Here is a 15,528-nt window from a genome sequence, read left to right on the forward strand (position 1 = left end):
GAACAGTATTGTTCTCCCAAGCCTCATTATGCCCTTTCTGGATGTTCCTCGTGATTTGGCCTAGTTATAAATGCTTCTGATGGTGCAGATGAATTGTGCCTCCAAGTTCCCTGTCTTCCTCTATATTGTCGTCTAACTATGACAGAACGTAGTGATCTCTTGTGAGGATGAGTAGAAAGGAACTAGGGAGGGACCTACGTAAGGGATGGTGTGTGCATCTGGTTCTAGTGCTCCTGGAACAGTGGCAGACCTTGGCATCTCAAATTTCATTGGCACCCTGTGGATGCTAAAATCTCGCACCCCACCCCACCCACCTCTCATCTTCCATTGGATGTCATAGTTGTGGCTTCCCTGAAGCTCTTCACCCCATGTGACCACACCGGTCACACTCCTCTAGATCCACCTTTGTCCTGAATCACCTTTTACTGTTCCGACCCCATTCTTAGTACATCTCTGAGGTTCTATACACTTCGGGTGAAGCATCACAAGGAGTCACTGTCCCCATATTTTGTTATATGCCAACCCAATCTCTGAGCAGCAAGAGTCTCCAGAGGTACCTCCTTTCCCAGGGTTCAGTTTCAGTGGAAACTCTGGTATCTATTAGATATATGGTTTTATTTCTGCACATATAACCTGAGCATAGGATGGAGGGGTCACAGCATTAACACCCCCATAGATCTTGGCTTCGCCTTTAAATTTCCAGGGGACCTCCAATGTCCAGCACATAACAACCTGTCTCTCTGTCTGCAGCTTCCAGCATTCCAGCTTTTTCCCTTACACACACAACTCTAGCTATTGTTCTCCTATGTACCAGCCAGGTGGGGGTGGGGAGAGGCCCACCCATTTGTTCTGTGGCACAGAGCAACTTCTTTGGTTATGATAAATTGCGGTACTTAGCTAGCCAGCCAAAGCCATTACCTTAACAAAAGAACTGGCTTGGTATGCTTCCCCCTATTTGTTCTACACTCACAAATATAGGAGGTCTAGGGTATTATCCAGACTGATGCCCCTCCCCCAACCTCATAACAGCACAAACCAGGGAGTCTGTGTGAAATCATTGATCATATTCCTTCTGGAATGGGTACAGTTAAATCTTTAAATTTTAGTTTCTCATTTTTCTGGTCTTGAAGTTCAGTTCACCACATTTCTGTAGCAATTCTAAAAAAAATATGTCTCCATACTAGTGCAGATTCTTCTTATACACATTTTTGTATGCAGTTTTACTGAATATGCATATATCTGCAAGCAACGTTCCCTAATGCAATCTTGTATGCTATTTTCACTAATAAATACTTTTTATTCAGATTTTTTTTTAAGTTTTGGGGAACCACACCACAAAATTCAGGGAGGTGCATATTTTGACAGAGATGGGTTCGTGTTGGTACTAGAGAAGGTCATGTTTGTGCAGGAGAGCCCATGCTTCCTCTCTAATATTACTCAGAGAAGTCTAAGTTCCGATATACACTGTCATGAACTGGCAGGACACCGAAGAAGGGGAAGGGGATCCCAGCGAGTGATGTAAGCACAACTGGTGCACACCAGGGCAAGCTGAAGATGGGGAAGGGGAGATTGGGGACTTAGGAAGTACTCAAGGGACATCAGAAGACATCAAAGGGGCAGCTCACAGGAGACAGGGGAAGTGGACACATCACAAGAACCAGAAGGGTCCTCATCTCCAGGAACAGTGGGAGATGTACTTTAAGAGACTAAGGCAGGCACTTACTAGTTGCTCAGGTGAAGATCGTAGGACCTGTTAGTTGTGGGAGGAGTTTTGTGAACACTCAGCTTGATGAAGCTCAGGGCAGGTGAGGATCACATGCTTTGTTAAGATGAGAGACACAGCTACTCAGCTGGAGCAAGCTCAGGTGCATCAAGTAAGATTGGGAGGAACAAAAGAGAAGGAAGGCAGAGACTTTGTGCCTCCCCAACCTTCATTGTTGATGGGCTATGGCTTGGCTGTTTCGGAAATGCCACTGGACAGTGCTTTCAGAGCTCACCCTAGGATTCCAACCCTGGGTCTTCTTCAGAGACGGTAACCTGGCCTTACAGTTTCACTTTGAACCTTTCTCATTGCATTGGACCTGAACCTGTATTTGATCATTGAACTTTTTGACCCTCTGTTGCCCTTGGGATTGTGTGCACTTTCGGGTTTTACCTCAGAGTACACTGGGGTTCAGGGTTTACACATATACACATAGTACAATAAGTCTGCAAGTTATGCACATTTAACTTGTGCGTATACAGCTTTACACACATGACAAAAATACAAATAAAAGCAGGTGGGGAGGGGATGGGGTATGGGGGGGATGATTTTGGCAATCCCACCCTCCATTGAACTGATGTGTTTTGACTATAAATGATTTTGGCTTTGGGTGCAATCCCTGGAACATACCATAACTCCCATGTAAGTTGTGGGCTTCCTCTTCCCTTTTGTTATAACCCTATCAATAGGACTTGGAAAATTCTGAATTAAGATGCCTAAGATGAGCTGGTAGGCTTAATCAGTGGTGACCAGCCTAAACTAGTAGTCAAGAAGATCTTCCTGCTGCCCAAACACGTGGAAGCTAAAACAAAAGTTTGCCACAAAAGGGATTTCCTCATAACTAGTATGTTCTTCCCAGGATGTAGACATCCCAGTGATGCCTGCAAAACTGCAGACATCACTGACATCTAGTGTCTTGAAGGCAGGATCCCTGCTGACTGTTTAATCTGTGATTTTGTGATTTCTTAGGATGGGCCGATTCTGTGCCACACTTGCTTTAATTTGTGCATTAGATCTGTTGGCTCTATGCTCCTGGAGGAGAACGTTTACTGAGCTTTTCTGTTGAACCTTTTCCTAGTTGCTTTTGCTTTCTGTTTTATGACGAGAGTGCACATTGATGCTGTCTAGATGCTAAAAGGGAGAGTACTATGGCATTCTGATATGTCGCTCACAGCAGCAAGTCAGAGTAGTTCAGACTGTAATGGTAGGAGTTCTACCCATACCATTAGCCAAAGGTCTAACATGCCTACTGGGCAACCTAATACTCAGCTAATAATCAAAATAAGGTTTTGGTGTGTGTTAAAGTGATGTGAGAACCTGAATTATACCAACTGGCCAGTTAATTACCATTTGATGCTACTGTTTTTTTAGCTGTCCTATGAAAGCTCAATAATCAATTGGTACAGAGTTTGGAGTGTAGAAGAATAGTCTTCACAGAAAACATCAGCAATAAAAATGAATGCAAGAGGTGACACTATATATGTGGGGGTGGGGTGCGTTATGATGAATATTACCAGGCATTTGGGGGCAGCAAGGAAGATGAGGTGGTCCATACTGAGTTTCATGACAATTATTGGATTTTGACCTCTGTAAGCCAGATTCCTCAGCTGCATGGCCAATTTGGGTGTGAAGAGCTACTATCCCTTAAGTTTTCTCCTTCCACACCCACAAGGCGAGATGAACCATATGGTACAATTCTGTGTTGACTTCAAGTAGCAGTGTAAAACAAGATACAGTGGCGTAGCGTGGGGGATGCAGGGGGGGGTGGCCGCACCGGGCGCAACATCTGGGGGTTAGGATTAGGGGGCGCAAATCCACGGGTTAGGGGGCGCAAATTACTTGCCTTGCCCCGGGTGCTGACAACCCACGCTACGCCACTGACAAGATATATTGGGGGAGGAGGGCAGCAAACTGAAGATAATGCTATAGATGTGGTGTATTTGGGCATCAATTGATGTTTCTTCTTTTTGCATGGCACAGCTTTGCCTCTGCATTTTGAGACAATGGCTCTGTTTTCCATGCAGTACAAAGATCGGCTTGCCTGGCATTGCTTGTACTCTTTCAAAAGAGCTGCCTTGGCTTGGCTTCCTTTAATCTCCTCAGGATTACAATTGCCTCCTTTTAATGGCTATTATTGCTTTCCCTACCCTGTGTCATAGCTCTGGGTGGTAGGAATTGTACTTTCAATACATACCGTACTCTGACAGGATTTAGCTATTTCCTGTTTTATACTTTCCTCTCATTATTGTGCTTATAAAATATGGCTCACTTGAAGACCTGAATTTTATTTGTTTCTTTGTGCATTTATTAATACAGCAACACACTGGGTCTAATTAGAAAATTGTTATCTACAAGATTGAAGGATTTATTAAACATCAGTGCATATTTCCATATCTGTAAGTTTATATGGATATCGTTTTGAAATATATTAGATTTCAGGGGTCAAATATGTACCTTGGCTTTGGTTTCTTTGAAATGAAGGTGACTAGAGACTAAGGGCATTTCTGCAATATAATCTTTAAATTACATGTATATACAAGCTGAGCATAAAACTAGTTCACAGCATCATCAATCCAACAGATCCTGCTTACCCATTAGGTTTCTAGGGGGCTACCAATGCTATAGCTTTAGTTTCTTACAGAGAGCAAGTCAGGCCTAATGTGTCCCTTTCAGATCAGGTTTCAAGACTGCCCATATTTTGTTTCACATGTGGTTTGATGACATCACCTCCAGCTAAGACAGAAGGGGAAGAAAAATATGTCCTCTTCCAGAAATATCTCTAGGTATTTCTGTGGCCAAACATCATGTATACTTGGCCATAGGGCGGTCAGTTATACATTGGCAAACATGGGGACTATATCAGACACACACACACGGCAAAAGAGGACAACAGTTTGAATGATATTTGCATATAATGATCTATATGTGTAGATGAAATTCTAGAAATAATTACTGGTTTAAAGATAAGAAAGAGTAGGAATAGAAGCCTTGATGTTGCTCAGCAGATTGTGATCAGAGGACTAAGCAGGGACACAATTCACCACTCCAGTGAGATGCATCTTTCTTTAGAAACCAAAAGAAGCTCTCAGATTGAGGACATCAGGGCTGTTCTCTGACAGCCCTTCAAAATAGAAGGCTTTGCTTTTGGAAACATCCTTCTTGGATATTTCTCTAGTCATGCAAAGATCTGTTCTCTCAGCAAGAGGGACTAGGCTATATTTAACTACCTCTTTTTACAGCCTTAATAAAAAGTTTTGGTGAGATGCCCCTAAACACCCCAAGACTAAGTATAGGAGCCAACTTCTAGGGGTCGAGGTCCCTCGGCCCCCCATTAAAATATTTGAGGCCCCACCCCAAAGTTGATAGGTCAAAGAGTGTATGTGTGCCATGTCATGTGATAGATTATGTGGGGCAGGGTTGACCTAGGTCCTCCCAATATTTTAAGTTGGCACCCCTGGAGCTAAACATGCTCAGCAGGCACGTAATCCTGGCTTACTATTGAGAGGAAGCCAGAAGGAGGCAAACAGAACCAGGCAGCTGCAAGAGGAGAGAGGAAGAAACACATATTTGCTAAAACAACAAGAGAGAATAATCTCATTGTCTGGATATATCATCATCATCATCATTATTTATTAAATTTGTATACTGCCCTTCATCCAAACATCACAGGGTGGTTCACAACATAAAAATACAAAAGGAGAATACATAATAAAACAAAAGTACAGTACAGCGATAACCACCACCACCACCACCCAACAAGTTTATAAGGCCATAGAATGTTAATCAACCAAAGGCCTAGTTATAGTGAAACGTTTTTGCCTGGTGCCTAAAGAGATGTAATGAAGGTGCCAGGCAAGTTCCAGTTGCTGGGAAGCACAAGTAGGGACAGTGCTGTTGCATGAAGGCCCTGCATGTGGGATTCTCATAGGCATGTCACTGGTCACAGTGAGAAGAGGATGCTGGACTTGATGGGCCCTTGCCTAACCCAGCAGGGCTCTCCTTGCACATTCTTAGGATTTAATCAGGATGCTGGGGAGACCCTACATTCCTAGGGTGGAATCACCCCTTCATATCTAGCTTTCTTTTCATAGGGTACCACATGAATTTGTACCAGCAAGCTCCTGTTTACAGCACCAGTAAACAACAGTTGTGCAGACAGAGAGCTTTCTGCTGGTGTGTTAAATGACACACAAGGCATTTTGTCAGTATATTTGCTAACCTACAATATGAAAAACGATAGCAATCCTTACATCTGCTTATGACTGTCAGATGTAAGGAATTGTAGTCCCCCCCCACTCAAATTACAAAGCTATACCTAATATGGGACGCCGGTGGCGCTGTGGGTTAAACCACAGAGCCTAGGACTTGCAGATCAGAAGGTCAGTAGTTCGAATCCCCACGACGGGGTGAGCTCCCATTGCTTGGTCCCTGCTCCTGCCAACCTAGCAGTTCGAAAGCACATCAAAGTGCAAGTAGATTAATAGGTACTGCTCCAGCGGGAAGGTAAACGGCGTTTCCGTGCACTGCTCTGGTTCGCCAGAAGCGGCTTAGTCATGCTGGCCACATGCTGTATGCCGGCTCCCTCGGCCAATAAAGTGAGATGAGCGCCGCAACCCCAAAGTCGGCCACGACTGGACCTAATGGTCAAGGGTCCCTTTACCTTTACCTTTTATACCTAATATAGGCTATATTAAACTGAAAAACCCATCTAAGCATCACAGCAAAAAAAAAAAGAAATGGGCTATAGTGCTGTACGGTCCAGGCCACACTGCTATGGAAAAGGGACTGTGATTGATCCTCTTACGAGGAAAAGTAGATGCATTAACCATGTGTTTGATTTGTTTCCATTTTGTGTTTGCAAAGCACAAAGAAACAGGATATTCCAGCTGGTACATTAATATTTACATATCTGCAATAGGAATCCTTGAGCACCATCTAGTGGCTTTTATATTTATCGCTGTTCTATAATAGCAATGATTAGATTCAGTGGATGGAAATAGATTTTAATTACTTGAGTGGTTAATGTATTTTAGGCTGTCACCAGATTGCAGAAATCTTAGTCAATTATGTGAGTTTTAATTTCGATCAATTAAATTGAAGGGATATTGCATATGCAAAAAGTTCTGAAGGAAATAAAAGCCTAGTTCTTTGTTTTTTAAATGATCTGCACTGAAGAGGCTCCATCCTTCTCTTGTTCAGGATGAAATTCTGCATTTTAATAAGTACTTGCATGAAAAAGGGATTTTAAAAATTTAAAAATATGCTGATAAATTAATTAGTGGAAGATAGGACAGTGGAGGCGGAGAAGAGATGAAAAACACAACTACAAAGGGAGGAAAAGAGGCTTATTTTAGTGAGCCCCAACATGAGAGCCACCCTGGCATAGCTGTTTCTAGCTAAATGCATCAGCCATATGATAGTGAGAACCTGTGTTTAATTCAAATGCATATTCATTATTAAGATGGGCTATAAATTAAAGCAGCTAAATTTAACCACATCCAAACAAATGCTTAACCTGATGGCTGAAGAATTCCAGTTATGCTTTGTATTACTGGTGCAGATTTAATTATTATATTAATAATAAATACATTCAGTTACTCAATCAGATTTCTATTGTTTGAGCCGCTGGTAATTATAACATTCATCACAAAAAAATCAGACAGACAATCCAATCAAAACAGAAATTAAATCGTATCAGTTTCCCAAGCAGATTATCAAGACATAAGATTATAAAGTTCCCCAAATCATTTTGATTAAAAAAATCTGCTTGGCAGGCATCACTGTTTTGGATCCAAAAAGTAGTCTATAACTTTTTCATTGCTAACACATACAGTATAAGACTATGCTGTGGGTTACAAACTTGTCTCGATCGCTTGGCAGCCTTCTAATTTGGAAATCATTTGATAGACCTTATAAGGAATTCTGGACTGGACGAAGAAATCTGTTCCAAGGTGAAATTGTCTTCAGTCTGCTCTGATCCACATAGGCAATGGCAGTCATGAGCTGGCCCATTAAAGAATTTACCAGTCAGGTATTCTTAATCTGAAATCAGATGAGAAACCGGGAGGAAAGTTACTGGTAATTATTGCAGACAAATAACCTTTTTATGGTAGGGTTTAATTTTAATACACCAAACTGAGGACTTGGAATTATTCATCTATATTCAGTGTTTGTTTTCAACAGAGAAAGCCGGGCAGAATGTTGTAGTAGCTTGATGTTGACTTAATCAGGTTCCTCTGTACAGTGGTACCTCAGGTTGCATATGCTTCAGGTTACATACGCTTCAGGTTACACACTCCGCTAACCCAGAAATAGTGCTTCAGGTTAAGAACTTGGCTTCAGGATAAGAACAGAAATCGGGTTTCGGCAGCGCGGCAGCAGCAGGAGGCCCCATTAGCTAAAGTGGTGCTTCAGGTTAAGAACAGTTTTAGGTTAAGAACAGACCTCCGGAACGAATTAAGTACTTAACCTGAGGTACTACTGTAATGCCATCACAGGATACAAGCATTCAGAAAAGCTCTAGCAACCAACCGTTCAAATATGTGTCGGAGGAGTATAAAAGCACCTGAACATTCTTGCATACACAATTTAAGATGTGTGTGTATAAAAAGAAACATGAAAAGCAGCCCTCTGGAAAATGCTACTTCTGAAACTCTTTATTCTTCCTCCGAAAAAAATGCCTGTGCATGCATAGACTATTGCCGGAAATACCAACTGTTTAGCAACTTAGTTATATCTCTGTCCTCATTGGCTTCCTTGACATTCCACTCAGCACTTCTTTGTCTTCTGGATGACTTAATCTGGTGCCGAAGGGTGAGTTTATAATGACAATGTGTAGGATTTTTACTTGTTGTGAGCACGCCAGCTGTGCTGGTGTAATATATTGATGGCAAGCGCCAAACATTTTGCAGCCTTGTGGAGAGAGGGAGCGAAAGCTGTTGTTATAATGCAACTCATGTACCCGACAATCTTAGCAGGTGTCACTATGGTAGGGGAAGTGTGGCTTCGTTAGATTGCGGTCAATAGCTACAGCTGCAAGATAATGGAGAGGCAAAGCTGAAAAGAGCCACACAAAAATGCCATGGAACTAAAATCTTATTTTTTTAAAACAGTAAATATTTAAAGTTATGATGAGGCCTTCCTCATGGTCCTGCAATTATCCAGTGGCTGATATTTTTGCATCCGTCATAAAGGTGTACAGGTGACATACTTCGATGTATGAATAATTCCATGAGCAAGGGATGCAGGTGGCACTGTGGTCTAAACCACTGAGACTCTGGGGCTTGCCAATCAGAAGGTTGAAAGTTGGAATCCGCACAACAGGGTGAGCTCCCATGGCTCTGACCCAGCTTCTGCCAACCTAGCAGTTTCAGAGCATACCAGTGCGAGTAGATAAATAGGTACTGCTGTGGTGGGAAGGTAAACAGCGTTTCTGTGCACTTTGGGCTTCCACCACGGTGCTCTGTTGCGCCAGAAGTGGTTTAGTCATGCTGGCCACATGACCCAGAAAGCTGTCTGTGGACAAATGTAGCTCCCTTGGCCTGAATCGAGATGAGTGCTGCAACCCCTTAGTCACCTTTGACTGGACTTAGCCGTCCAGGGGTCATTTACATTACCTTTATCTAATTCTCTGGGCAAAAAAAAATTCGGAGAAATTCAGAACTCTGTTATTATAAAGATTTTAGTTTTATTCTGTGCACTCTGCAATTGGCACATGGATGGAATTGTAGTCTTGTGAAGCTGGCCTTGATTGCAATAGGCCACAGGGCAGTGGGACCAGGGATGTTATTAGGGGGTGGCCAAGGGGGCTGAACTCTGGGTCTTTTGCACAGGGCACCAGCCCTTTCCTGCTTTGTTACAGTGGTACCTCAGGTTACAAACACTTCAGGTTACAGACTCCACTAACCCAGAAGTAGTACATTGGGTTAAGAACTTTACCTCAGGTGAGAACCACAATAGCGCACTAGTGGTACGCTGGTAGCAGGAGGCCCCATTAGCTAAAGTGGTACCTCAGGTTAAGAACGGTTTCAGGTTAAGAACGGACCTCCAGAACAAATTAAGTACGTAACCAGAGGTACCACTGTATTTTATTAACTTTGCTTACAAGGTGGCACAGGCCACTGCAAAGCACTGGTGCTGGTGAAACCCAAGCTATTGCCTAGAGGCAAATGTATGGCACAAGCCAGTGCCCCAAACCATTTAAAGAAGAGACAACTGCTTAGGTGGGCATGGTCCAGAAAGGTGGCTCATACAGTTCTTAAAATAAAAAAGAGAGTGAATATTTATTACAAGTAATTAGCAGTTTTATAGGTAGGAATTACACCATACTTGTAAAGCACCCAGTTTCCCCCAAAGTATCTTGGGAACTGCAGTTGACCTCCACAGAGCTACAATTCCCAGCACCCTTAACTATATGAGCTGCTCACATCAACATGGGCAGCTGACCAGTCAGCAATCACGTACTTGAGTGGCGCTGACTGAGGTGCCTCCTGCCTCAACAACCACTTCCCAATTATAAATAAATAAATAAATAAATTTTATTTGTATCCCGCTCTCCCCAGCCAAAGCCTGGGACACACACAGAGAATTATGAACCTCTGCAGGGCTGGCTCCTCAGCCACCTACCAAATTTGGCTGAAGCAGCAGTATCTCTGGTGGCAGCAAAAATAATAAAACAGACAAACAGACCTGCATGCAAGTCACATGTAGCAATCGTACTAGGGAAATTTGGGGTGGCGATGGCTACAACTGCATCTTGTTTGAAGGCCTCTGTGAAGTTGGGGGGGAGAGGATCTACAGTGTCTGTAGCTTCCACCTTCTACCCTGATAAACTCTATATAGTGCAGTGGCGTAGCGTGGGGGGTGCAGGGGGGGCCGGCGAAACATCTGGGGGTTAGGGTTAGGGGGCGCAAATCCACGGGTTAGGGGGTGCAAATCCATGGGTTAGGGGGCGCAAATTACTTGCCTTGCCCCGGGTGCTGACAACCCACGCTACGCCACTGATATAGTGGTACCTTGGGTTAAGTACTTAATTCGTTCCGGAGGTCCGTACTTAACCTGAAACTGTTCTTAACCTGAAGCACCACTTTAGCTAATGGGGCCTCCTGCTGCTGCCATGCCGCCGGAGCACGATTTCTGTTCTCATCCTGAAGCACTATTTCTGGGTTAGCGGGGTCTGTAACCTGAAGCGTATGTAACCCAAGGTACCACTGTAATATGCATTTCCGGAGCATTTGACCACTCGACTGTCCTTCATTTGCTCCCTTCATTTGGCCCCTGCCTGCCTCTGAGAGTCCTCTTCCTTGCAGTTGTTTTTCCCTCACTGACAAGTTGCTCAGTTTGGCTATTTCCAGCAGCCTGCTCCCTGTCCACTCCAGTGAGAACACTCTGGTATTTTCAACAGGGCTCATGGCTCATTTCTTGCATTCTTCCCCTCACTGACAAGTTGCTCAGCTCTCTCAGCCGAACTCAACTGAACTTGTATCCAGCTTTGAGATATGTTGGTGTGTGTGCATGTGTAGGGGAACTAATCATTCGCAAACAACTGGGGGTGCGTCTTAAAACCAGGTTAACTAATACATTTTAATTAATCTTTAAATATTTATGTAGGGTTGCCATATTTCAAAAAGTAAAATGGCTGACACTTGCAAAGAAAAACACCTAAATTGTTGAGCTTTTGGGGGAGAAATTCCCCCACAAAATAGTGATTTTAAGCTTTTGGAACTGTTTCCACTGCTTTTTGTGGGTTTTCTCTGACATTTTGCAAATTTGGCAAAATTCTCTCCTGGTGCCATTTTTACACCCAAAAACCAGGACATGTCTGGATTTTTCCTGACGTATGGCAAGCCTATCTTTATGTGAATGAATCATTTAAAAACGGGCACTAAAAGGTACAGGTGGTGACCATTTTGCACAGGGGTTCTGTTCCCAGCCCCTGTGCACATTGCTGGAGCACATAGAAGCACGCCCCACCCCATTCCACCCCCATACTGCCTTCTTCTGGGCCCAAAAGGACCTGCATGCCGGCGATCGTGCGTCAATTGGATGTGCCTAAAATGGTCACCCACTATATGGGCAGTAATATGGATTTGCTCAAAGGAAAACAAAAAAGTGTGATTTGAGTGTAACAGTAGCATTTCTAGAATACAGTACAGTGGTACCTCTGGTTAAGTACTTAATTTGTTCCGGAGGTCCCTTCTTAACCTGAAACTGTTCTTAACCTGAAGCACCACTTTAGCCGGAGCACGATTTCTGTTCTCATCCTGAAACAAAGTTCTTAACCCAAGGTACTATTTCTGGGTTGGCGGAGTCTGTAACCTGAAGCATATATAACCCGAGGTACCACTGTATATAAGTTAGTTTAAAGATGTTTCCCGATATTGAGTTACAATCCACATTAACTACATTCAAAAGTGTTGCTTTGGAAAACAAACGAGAGTATTACAGCCAGTAATCTTGGCATCTGAAAGCATCCTCAAGATCGATTTGCAACAATGACTTGACATATTTGGGCCTCACCATTTCAGAGATCTTCTCTTTCCTGATCCCTGAACTTATCAGTACAGTGCGCTTTGCTGGTTTGTCTGACCATCACATCCAATATTGTAGTGTGGAGTAGGAAGAAATGCTTACTGATCCTCTTCACAGCAGTTCTTTCTTCTGCAAGTCACAGCCCACCCTCAGAAACTCCTGCTGATCTGCTCGCTTGGCCAGATGCTCTTGCCAAACACCCACCTGGCCCAGCTGTGTCTTTCAGCAGCACTTGTCGACTGCCAAGGCAGCTTTTAATCTTTCACTTTTCAATGAGTGCTAAAGTAGTAGTTTTTAATTATTCTTTCTTATTCTAGCTACTTAAAACAGCAGTAAAAGGAAGCAAAGTTATTTGTACAGCTCAGCTGACAAGAGATTGCTGGCTTGATTCTGAAGTGTGTGGCAGCGCTATTATGTTATCAACTGGGTGGACCAGCAAAAACCACCCTCAAGGCATCTAGATTCCAGTGGCTGTGGCTTCTAGGGAGCTGTTTTCATTTTTCTAGGTTGCCACTCCTCTAGGGTTTGAGTATTCATTGAGGGAGGGAAAAAACTCAGAACCATAAAATCTTTTTGTAATCGTACAAGTAGCAGATGCGGAGCCAGAATGCAGCCTTTCATTTTGCCACTTTTTATGCCCTACAAATTCCATTCCTTTCATAATGGATGCCTGCCACTTTGCTGTTATTTAAAAAGTAAATAGCCTTCCTGCAGGAAATATAAATAGGAACTAACTTGACTGTAAAACGTACCTCCAGTTGCTGCAGAAAGAATCTATTGAGCGGAAAGGAAAGCTTCAGCTCAACTATATTGAACCCTCCAGAATGTAAGAGTAGCCGCTTTTGACATTGCAACCCTGGAAAGCTAGAAGTTCTACCACAATTATGGCATATGCTGTCCCTCTTTTATGGTCACTTGTAAATCCCTGTCCCCGATTTTGTCCCTATTTTGTAGAAGCTGTGTTAAATTTTTGTTAGTGAGAGTTCCTAACGTTGTCATTCATCAGGGTGTATTGGCTCCCTTCACAGAGCCTTTGGAAGTTTAGCCTGCAATTCCATGCATGCAAAGATCTCATTGAACTCAGTGGGAGTTACTTCTGAGAAAACCTGTATAGGATTGTGCTGCTATATTTTTGAATGAGTGCATGTTGTATTTGTGCATATTTTGGTTGGCACATGAACACCAAGACATAGAGATTTTTCTTTTTTGAAGTTTTTTTTTGGGGGGGAAACAAACCATGAACCCAGAAGTAACACTAAAGCAAACCAAGACTCAGTTCCCAGCAGCTCAGGAGGAGGGAGAGGGGAAGGAGCAAAGCACATGCAATTTTAGTCCCATGCCTAAAGATGACATGAATCCATATATTGTTAGAGAAAAGCAAATACTTTTCCTTCTCTTGAGTTTGCATTTGATACACTTGTTACTTTAAACCACATGAGGGCACTCTTTGTCTAGTGATCTAGCCACCTTCTGTTTGTAGCTTCTCTGCCTAAGTTAACTTCATCCATAAATGCTGAGCCATTTTGTTTTATTGCTCTTTCTCAACTTGAGACAAACAAAATGTCTGATTTTTCCACTCTCTCTCTCTCATCTCCACTCATTCTACAAATAGTTCATGCATGAATAAGGCCTCTGAACTCCAGAAATTGTAAGTGATTTTCTCACAAGTGCCACCACCCACCCAGCTGCTCCCAGTAATCTCTTCAGTTCCTCCTGAAATGTGACACTGGCTCTGTCTGACTCTAGCAGAGCTACAAATATAGTAAAAAAGAGAGCAAGCTGCTGCTACTTTAGTCTACAGGGTAAAGATAATATCTGTGAAAATTTCTTTATGTAAAAACAAAAGCAAAAAAAAACACCAGAACACAGTTCCTTAAAGCACAGCATGGAGCAAGTCTGGACTAGAATCTTCTTCCTGATGTACTACTAATTCTTTTTTAGCTTACATGGAGGAATGTTTAAAAAAATGTGATCTCCCATCAGTAGTCTGAAGCAGCACCATCCACTCTGCTACCTCAGGATTCCATTTCCCCTACATGTAGACAAGCTTTCTAAAAAGAGCCCCTTGCACATACAACTGTAAGGTTTTCTGCATGTTTGGAACCCTTGCTTGTTTGGGCATTTTAGTCACACGGAGCGAGCTCTATGTGCCCTGTGTGCAATTATACACATAGGTTCTCTTTTCAGACCTTATTAAAATGTGTGGAGAAGTTTATGTGCAACACCATTCTCCCCATGCATTCATGTAGCATCTAAAGGGGGGGGTTCTATTTCTCTGTAAAATAGAGGCAGCAGTTTTAAGAAAGGGTGTTGGCAGCAGGGACTAAGCTTGGTCTATAGCAGAAAATACCCTTGCACATTCTTATTTTATTCTAAGTAGTTACTGACTGCCCCACTTCCTTGGTATTTGCCATTTATTCTTGAAAAGTGCAAGCGTTTTTAGATGTAAGAGAAGGGTCATTGTGATCAGAGTTATTCATAACAGTAGCTATGAATTTATCATTTGTATGCATTCTGTATGCCAACTCAAAACGTTGTTGCTGTCAGTCCCTTTAGCCACACACACATGCACACACACTTTAGTATATTAGCAAATATTGCCTCAAACAGGTGCACACTAATTATTTATCTATGTATAGCAGCCCTCCATTTCCCCTCCCCCAGATACACAGCCCAGGCGAACTCGCATCTCCTTTTCATCCTGATAAAGAAAGGGTGTTCTATTCATAGGAAAATAGTTGGGTCGGGCTCTCTGGGGCTTTTTGTTTGTGCTCCACGGGGTGCCTAATAGCGCTGCAGGGGTAGGAATCCAGTCACGCAAGCAACCTACAGTATACACTGCCAACCAAAAAAAGTGTTAATTAAAGGGTGTCAAATTCAAGGAGAGCCAGAAGTGGCTTGGGGAAGGGGTGAGGGGGCACATTTTCCATAGAGAAGAGCATATAGAAGAGGTGTCTTCAGACAATCTCTCCCCCCCCTTCTTTCTTTCATTTTTGTGAATTGTTCCATAACTGGATACCAGGCAGCTTTGCAGTTATGGCAGACATTCAGCTAGCCTTCTTTATTGTTTAAAATCAATAAATATAATTAAACTTACACAGTACACTTCCCACTGTTGTTGACAGTAGTTGTTTTATCTGAATAAAGAATGCTTTCCAGGATTTTGTAGGAAGTGCTGCATATTTATGCAAAAGTTGTCTATTAAATCTCTTGCATAGCATTTGGTACACAAAAGC

General features: G+C 42.8%; 1 protein-coding gene across 1 annotated transcript in view; it reads left to right on the forward strand.

Annotated features, from left to right (window-relative positions):
* Window positions 1-8,362: 8,362 nt before the first annotated feature.
* The window catches only part of CDCA7L (cell division cycle associated 7 like), a 62,113-nt gene continuing 54,947 nt past the window's right edge, over window positions 8,363-15,528 (forward strand). Inside the window, exon 1 of the mRNA XM_081883299.1 lies at window positions 8,363-8,575. Coding sequence (XP_081739425.1) covers window positions 8,378-8,575 — 198 coding nt within the window. The 5' untranslated portion in view covers window positions 8,363-8,377. The remainder of the gene's footprint in view (window positions 8,576-15,528) is intronic.

This window comes from Podarcis melisellensis (genome assembly GCF_964234715.1).
Source record: "Podarcis melisellensis genome assembly, chromosome: 12".
NCBI classification, from domain to species: Eukaryota; Metazoa; Chordata; class Lepidosauria; order Squamata; family Lacertidae; genus Podarcis; species Podarcis melisellensis.